Source organism: Pterocles gutturalis, unplaced genomic scaffold (assembly GCF_000699245.1).
Source record: "Pterocles gutturalis isolate BGI_N339 unplaced genomic scaffold, ASM69924v1 scaffold6327, whole genome shotgun sequence".
NCBI classification, from domain to species: Eukaryota; Metazoa; Chordata; class Aves; order Pterocliformes; family Pteroclidae; genus Pterocles; species Pterocles gutturalis.
In genome coordinates this window covers 56846-65501 of record NW_010107799.1, presented here as the reverse complement: position 1 = coordinate 65501, position 8656 = coordinate 56846, and the positions used below count along the sequence as shown (strand labels likewise).

The 8656-nt window shown below is 40.5% G+C and overlaps 1 protein-coding gene across 1 annotated transcript in view; it reads right to left on the bottom strand.

Moving 5' to 3' along the window:
* Positions 1-537: 537 nt before the first annotated feature.
* APC (adenomatous polyposis coli) overlaps positions 538-8656 on the bottom strand; it is a 59670-nt gene continuing 51551 nt past the window's right edge. The window contains exons 14-15 of the mRNA XM_010072363.1: positions 8011-8225; positions 538-7609 (exon numbers count right to left, since the gene is read on the bottom strand). Coding sequence (XP_010070665.1) covers positions 1051-7609; positions 8011-8225 — 6774 coding nt within the window. The 3' untranslated portion in view covers positions 538-1050. The remainder of the gene's footprint in view (positions 7610-8010; positions 8226-8656) is intronic.

The window sequence follows — 8656 nt, the reverse complement described above, 5'->3', positions numbered from 1 at the left end:
GCCATCAAACATACTAGTCTATGTTGATGAATACTGTTGCTTACTTAATTTTATAGCATGAACTATACTTGTATTCTGCAGCCAAATCCTGCTTGAAACAATATTCCAATCTCATCAGGAAATGCTGGCAAGGCTTTCAATTTTTAGGCTGTCATCTCTGACAGTTCTGAGAATAAGCTTTCAGGGGAAAATATTCTGTCAGAGGACCACACATGAAAAGTATAAACAGACAGCTCCCCTTTAAAGTTTGCAATATTTAGTCAGAAGAGCTTTCACAAAAATTGAACAATAACCTTAACTGTGGCACACTGCAAGAAATTAATGTACATTTTAAAAAGTGAACTAATTAGAATTTGTCGGGAGGTCACCTTTCTGCTTTTCACATCAAGAGGACAAAGCTGTAAGTCAGTCTGAAGTGAGCTCTATGATTGTATTTTCATTATAAACTGATTTTTAGGTACAAGCTTGATATATTCTGGATCTGGTAAGCTAATTCAAGGACAACTAAAAGCCTGAGCACAAGTCACAAAAGTTCAGCAGAAACCATATTACTGTGAATTTCACAGCCATATGATTAATTATTGGGTTAGATGGACTCACAAATACTAAAACTGAGTATACTTTTTTGCATAAATAATACCAATTCTTCCCTGATGTAGTTTAGTCAGTCTGTAATCTAGAAATAATTGATAAAGCAATATGACTGTATCACCTCTATCTGCAATGTTCCATGCTTTCAACGACAAGAAATATTTGAAGGATTATGGGATGGGATGCTTATTAAATATATGTTAAACATACTGTACAAATATACTTGCGTTAGCAATTTTATTCCAAACTATCAATCAGGTATTCCTCCAAAATATTACGAGTGAAGACAAAGTATACTATCAAATATGGCTTCCAGAACAAGGACTTTCTAACAAGAATCAAACCTATTTACAACAAATAAGAACAACAAAAAAATCGATCCCCAATCTTCAAAGTTTCATTTGAAACTTTCTAAATAGCTTCTGTATATAATACAGTTTTATTTATTTTTTGTTGCACTTAAACAGAAGTTACCAGGTAAGAGCCAGAGTGACGTTTAGGACTCTGAGTTCCACTGGAGTCTGGATTTTCAGACTTGGAGTCACGTTTCTTCGTGCTGTTACTTACTGGTGTTGGTATTTGTGATGGCCGAGCAGAACTATTGTCCACACTACTCTTCCTGCAGCTTGGATTGTAGTTGAAAGGAGTCACTCTTGCTGCAACAGCACCAATGGGGGAGCTATGTTTGCTTGAGCTACTGGAACTGAATGGTGCACGCTCACTTACAGTACTTTCATTATTTTCTGGTGCAGGAACAGGATTATTCTGCGGAGGCTTTGTTTCAGTGCCTTTCTTGTCTGGACTGTCTATCTGAAAGAAAGAGTTCAGACGGTTTTCTAAACCAATGGTACGAACACCTCCATTCCCCGGGGTTTGTTTTTCTTGAATCTCTTTAGAATCTTTACCACTCACACCCCCTTTCTCTGAAACACTGTCAATAACAGGGGGAGTGTTTCCAGTTGGGGACCTTCCAGATCGAGGATTGTTAATTGGGCAGTCCTCTATCCTCACCCACACATCCTCTGTCTTAGAGACAGCTGGTGCCATCTGATAGATGAGAGCTTTGGAATCGGAGCCATTTGTGGCACCCGAGGAAGAATGCTGAGGATCATTCACTATCTGAGGAATTTCATTCTCTTTTATTTTTCTCCAAGTACCTTTTGCTGGTGCTTGGCTTTCTTTACTTTGCTTCAGTCCAGAAAGAGAACTTCCATGTTGCTTTTCATCTTCACTTTTTGCCTTTTCACTGGATTCTGAAGAAGCTGACAGAATTGAGGAGGAACTTCCAGTTCTTCTCCAAGTGCTTACACGAGGAAGTGATGAGGAATGCTTACTATGCTCACGCTTCCATGTTCCTGATCTATTAATTGGCAATCTGGATGGACTCTCAGAATGAGAACGAGCTATATCATGACGTTTTGCTGGTCTCCCATCATATTCTACAGAGGGGCTCAGATTAGGGGGTAATTTTCGCCAACCACAAGTTTGGGCAGTTGAATGAGTGGATAAAGACATATCAGGAAGAGACGGACTTAAAACCGGGGTCTGTAGTTGGGACCTTGTGGGAGAATCCGGCCTGGAAGGAGACAGAGATTCAAATGAAGCTGACTCTTCCAATTTCCATCTTAGAGTTGGGCTTGGCGCTTCTTTAATAAAAGTTGACTGACGAACGAGAACAGGTCTCTCAGATCTGTCAGATTCACTTCCGCTAGATTTTGTGGATGACATTCTGGATAGTTCAGTCTTTTTGTTTGATCCACCACTGCTGAGAGCTTGGTTTAACCCTTTTGAAGCAGACTCACTTCGTGGAATGCTACTGGTACTCTTAGGTAAAGCAGTTTGCTTTGTAAGGTTTTGCTGGCTCATCTGCCTGCCTGGTGATGTATACGACATTCTACCTGAACTTGAAGATTTAGTTGAAGCTGTGCTAGGAGACGATGTCCTTGGCAACTGAGACAGTTTGTTGGGAGGACTTATACCATTTCTTCCTGGGGAAATAGAGTTTCGGCCAGGAGATTGCAGAGGCCTACTTAACGGCTGCTGTTGAGGTCTAGAAGGAGTGGAGTCTCTAGATCCTGATCTAGAAGGTCCTTTACTTGATCCACTCTGGTTCAACCCTGATGGTTGTCTAGTTACAGGAGCTGGCTCAGGCTTCACTGATGACTTGACTCCTCTTGGAGAACTAGTCAAACTTTGGCCTTCACTGGGGCTCTTGGAGTTCATGTTTTTGAGTGGGGGACCTTTTTTGGAAACAGGACTAGTACTTGAAGAACTATTTCTAACTCCTGGAATATGGATCATTGTCCTACCACGTGAAATCGAAGGCACACTTGTCTGTTGTGGTTGTTTCAGGTGGCTTGAAACTTCTGAGTTGGCTCGTGCTTTTCCTGTAATTATACTTTTATACACTTTCTTCCCTCCTTTGATTCCCCTACTTTCAGATTCTACTTTTTTAGACTCCAGTGTACTCTTCTCTCCTGGCTTAAGAATTCTCGGACCTTTATTACTAGTGAAAGGTTTTTCTTCTTGGTCTGGGGTAAGATGAAATGGTGACCCTAGAGAAATACCAGATTTTAATGAAAGGATAGAATCAGAGTCTGATGAAGCTTGTCTAGACAGCGACGCAGCAGCCGCAGCTTGATGCAAGCTGCTAACTATAGAATTTGCACCTTCTTGTATAGCTTTCCAATCAAAGTTTTCTGAATCAGGTGAGAAACCATGTTCTGAATCTGGCCTCTGTATCTCTCTCAAATCCAGTGTTAAATCTTCTGCCAGTATACCACCTGTATTTCTGGAATTATTTTTTTCACTTTCACTCTTTATTCTTGAGGGTTTTTTCTTTTTAGGCATAGCAGAACTAATGCATTGAAGATCATCTTCTGAGTCAATACTAAGAGAACTTAAAGAGCTGTTTCTAGAGAAACATACAGGGGTATCTTCAACATGAAATGATTTAGGTGCATAACCAGAAGTCTGTGGTCTGTTTGATTCCATCTGTGAATCAGGAGCCTCACTACATTTTGCAGGTTCTCCCTCTTTGTTGTTATTGTTTTCTTGATCAATATCACTGAGGGAACTAAGAGATGAATTGCGAGAAAAACAAACAGGTGTGTTTTCAATAGCAAAATTCTGCATTTTCTCATCTGTAGCTGCTCCTCTGTCTGGAATATCTTTAGCTGACTGAGAGAAAGTTTTAGGCAGGCTTCTGCCTGTTGGGTGTTTTTGACAAACTTGTGTCCTGTTACTTGGTTGCTGATTTGAAGACTGTTCTGGATTAGTGCACTCTTTAGTTTCTGTTTCCTTTGCTTCTTTTCCTTTTCTTAATTCTGCCTTCTCCCTTGAGAGGTCAACATCATCATCATCAAAATCTAAAGAACTTAGGGAATCATTCCGTGAAAAACAATAAGGAGTTCCCTCAATGGGTGTGTAATGATGAGGGGAATCAAATGCAAAGCTTCCTCTTACACGCTCTTCATTATTTGGCAATTTGTCATTAAAATCTCTTGAATTATTTTTAAGATTCTGTTTCTTCATGTGTCTGTTCTCTGGATAGGTTCTTTCATTGTTAACACTGCTTTTAGGCTCTGTGGTTTTTCTTATACGTGTCCGGTATTCATTATTTTGGGGAACAGGCTTTACTGGTGATGTTGGCTTCTTTTTCTCACCTTCTGGTTGGTTTTTATTACTTAGAGATGAAGATGCTTGTTGAATTTGATCCATTATCTTCTTCACTCTGAAAGGTTTGTGACTTTTTCCTTTTGGCATAGCTGAGTTAATGCACTCAGCCAGAATATCACCCTCTTCTGTTTTGTCATCATCCAGGCCTGGGTGAGTCACAGTTGAGCTTTTTGCTCTCTGAGAGTCATCAGTACTTCTACCTTCTGTAGGAATGGTGTCTCGCTTTTCAAATTCCCCTGACTCTGCTCCTGTACCCACACTGTCTATATTGGCCAACTCACTCGGGGGCGATTCTATTGTGAGATCACTCAGAGATGTAGCTGTTGAAAAATTTATTGGTGTCCCCTCAACACAATACACCCGTGGAGTATCATCTCCTGGTGTAAAACTCACATGCTTTTGGGATTGCAATCTGCTTTGTGAAGGTAAGAGTTTGTAAACTGGCAGCTGGCTGGGCTTTCTGGCTACAGGAGGAGGTATTTTTGGAGCAGATGCTTGAGAAGGCTTTTTGGCTTTACGTGAAGACTTTGTTGGCATTGCAGAAATAATACAAGCTTCCAGTATTTCAATATCATCATCATCATCAGAATCATCCAGAATGTCTTTTTCTGCTTCAGTAGTCTTCTCTGCTTGCTTCTCTTGGTTGTCCTTCGCATCATCTGCCTGTTCAGGTTCTGTTTCATTTCCATGTTCATTTTCATGAACTGGAGGCATTATTCTTAACTCTACATCCTTCTGTATAAACGGCTCATCAAGACTCAGAGCACTCAGGCTAGAAGAGCAAGAAAACCCATCTGGTGTGCTTTCAGTGGCAAAATGCAATAGTGTATCAGCATCGGGCAGTACCTGAACTCTTTGAACAGCTGCATTTACAGCTGCCTGTCTAGGACCAGTCTCTCTCTTTTCTGCACTAGGTACTTTTCCTTTAGTTACTTCTCTTTTCACTTGAACTCCTTGAGCAGGGGGTGGCGTTTTACTTCTGCTTGGAGGCATTGTTTGTCCTGGGCTGTCTGGAAGGTCGCTGGGACTTATAATACCACTTACCATTCCACTGCAAGGCTCGCTTTGAACTGAACTAGCAATTGAACGGCTTTCGAAACTATCCAAGGAACTTACAGAAGTGCATCTGCTGAACATAAGTGGCGTTTCCTGCACATAATGTTCTGGTGGGCTTTTAGGAGTCTGGGCACCACTCTTTGAGGGAGATTTGGCACCTGAAGAAAATTCAACAGCTTTATGTCTAGAGGAATCAGAAGGAGACAAACTAGAAGTCTGAAGTCTACTGGATTTTGTTCTGATGTGTTGTGATGTTGATGTGATTTCACTTACTGAACCTTCTGTAGATAGAGCCCCACTGTTTTCCTTTAGTTCTGCTATCTGTAGTGTGTTATTAACATCTGTCACACGTGTGGATTGATCACGTCCTATTTCATCTTCAGCTGATGACAAAGATGACAAAGAGCTACACCTTGAAAAACATATTGGGGTATCTTCCACACAGTAAGTTTGTATAGTTTCCTGATTAATGGAGGGAGTTTTACAGGAGGCACTCTTTTGCGCATGACCACCTCTGCTCTGTGCAGAATTTGGGTGAAGTTGATTCTGTCTCTTTGAACCAGCTGAGAGGGCTGATGTGTTCCCACTGCTTGAGGAAATATGGTCAGTTTTAGTGCTTTGCACTGAAGAAGTCTTTGAAAAAGTAAAAGATGGCTTCTGAGAAGAAGGAGGAACTTCTGTTGAGTATTTCAAACTATAATCAATAGGCTGATCAACATGATGTTCCTCTTCATTGTACTTTATGCTATAATTAGTGGGTCTGTCTTCCTCTTCATGTTGTTCCTCCTCAGAATAACGTTCACTATAGTTGGTTGGCTTATCATCATCATAATCATCAACCTGGCATAAGGACTGGTTTACTTTCTGATTAATTCCAATAGTTGAGCCTACTCTGTTCTGATCTGAACCACTGGATCCTCTTGATCTAAAGGAAGAAACGCACTCTTGCTGTCCAAAAGGTGACTGATACTTCAAGTGTTTATCATCTCCACTTTCAGTGTACACAGGGTACGTTGCATTTTGGCTCCTTGACTGCCTTTGTTCATTTTGTTTAATTTCATCATCTATTATATGCTTAGGCCTTGTCCATCTTTCATTCTGAGAGGGACTTTGCCTTCCAGAATTTAACTGTTCATCTGAGTATTTAAGACTATAATTAATAGGAGTGTCTAGCTCTCCATCATTGTCATCCATATGGTTAGCACTATGAATCTTATGTGCCAAGTCAGCGGGATATTGCCCATAACTACAAAATTTACTTTCATCATCTTCAGAGTAAGATTCAATGGAATGTTTCATTTGGCCTCTTTTACCATAGCCATCACTGCTGCTGACACTATTTAAACTATCATTTGAAGCTCTCTTGTATTCCATTTTTGTGTAAGGCACAGGACATGTCCTGTTTGAACTCTCAGACTTAGGAAAGTATGTATTTGAGTGAGTATGGGTAGTGGCTGATCTCCTCGGTGCATTTCTGTCTTCTGTCAAACAGTGCATTTCAGAAGTGGAACCAGAACTTCTGTCTTCTGGTGGAATATGCATGCTTACTACTTCTTCTATAACTTTGGCGATCTGAGCTGCAGCAGTAGAAATCTGCATTCCTGTTCTCTTAGAGGAGTTCCCAGTATTCTCTGCAGTTGGATGATAGGTATTTAAACCTACTGCTCGATCCCTATCAAGACTTCTGTCTTTCTCAGATCGAGAATTTTCTACGTTTCCTCTACTGGAAGAGGAGGAGCCAGGCAATACTGTAGTATTTAAATATGGTGAAAGTACAGTCATATTACCAGCATTAAAACTCTCTGATCTGCATATACCATCATCATGCCGACTGGAGTCCAAGACATACTCACTGTATATATTTTGCTTATGTCTCTGCTTATTACGGTGAGATGCTTTTGGGCTTAAATTATCAATGTTGTCAAAAGTCTCTGATAAATGCTGAGCATCTAATTCCGCTTCCAGTGCCTTTTGTTTTCTGACAAGAAGAGATGGTAAGCTTGATCCTGGAGACATAATGTTGGCATCCTTATATTTTGCTGGCCTGTTTGCCATGAGGTTTCTTAGAGCTGCAGCACTACCCATGGCTATCATTTTATGTTTTGAGTGAATGAGATTTTTCAGCATGCTGACTGCTCCCATGTCCCACAGTGCCTCCTGATCCTTTGCATTTCGTGCAGAAAGATTCCACAGGGTCCCACATGCATTACTGACTATTGTCAAACTGTGTGACTTCAAGTGTTGTAACAAGGTTTGCAAGCAGCTGTTCTCTCGCAAGATTTGCCTGGTGTTGAGTAATTGAAAACAAACATCAGTAAGTGGCATTTCAAAAGAGACAAAGCAAAACAAAAACCTATTATGCCATAGGCAAGTTTTGTCCTTAGAAAGGATAACAATCCATATCTCGTATTTCCTCTAGCTATTATCTGAATGCAAATCAAATACTATTATAAATATGAATAGTTAGCTTTTAGTACAGTTCATCATTAACAAAACAGCAGGTATTAATCTCTCTGCATATTCCAGTTACCTAAGCGAAATACTTGCCTTATCAAATTCATTAAAAATTAACTGTACTTAATTACTGTATTTAATACATGCATTCATATTATGACTCAGTCATAGAAACTGCCTACTAAATATACATGTGGGACTGCTAAAGATTTTCAGAAAAAGTATACCCACCTATGGTCCTCATTAGTAGCAATTAAGCTAGAAACATTTCTTAATATTCCTCCTCCACTTTCTATGATGGCTAAAGTGTTTGTTTGGCTCCGATATGTCAGTGTGCCAACTAGAAATGCAAGAGCACCATCAACAGCACATATATCAGCTTTGTTCTCAGTACAGTGTGCTGACAAATTCCATAAGGCACTCAGAACGCTTTTTAGGGTGGATTCCTAGGAAAAAAACAAAATGACAGAATTAGAGAATTATTGATCACAAACTCTCAGAAATACATAACTCCTTGAAGCTAACTTATGTATGTTCCATTTTCTGCCTTCTGCGCTGGTAAACTAGATGCAGCCAGCAGTGCTCACGTCAATACTTTTTTTCACTTCTCTCCTTCCTTCAGCTATGGATTTGGTATTGCTTGCCCTGAAGTTTTCAGAAATATCATAGAATCATAGAATGGTTAGGGTTGGAAAGGACCTCAAAGATCATCAAGTTCCAACCCCCCTGCTAGGGGCAGGGCCCCCCTCCACTAGACCAGGTTGCTCAAAGCCTCATCCAGCCTGGCCTTGAACACCTCCAGGGATGGGGCATCCACAGCTTGCCTGGGCAACCTGTTCCAGTGCCTCACCACCCTCACAGTGAAATATTTCTTCCT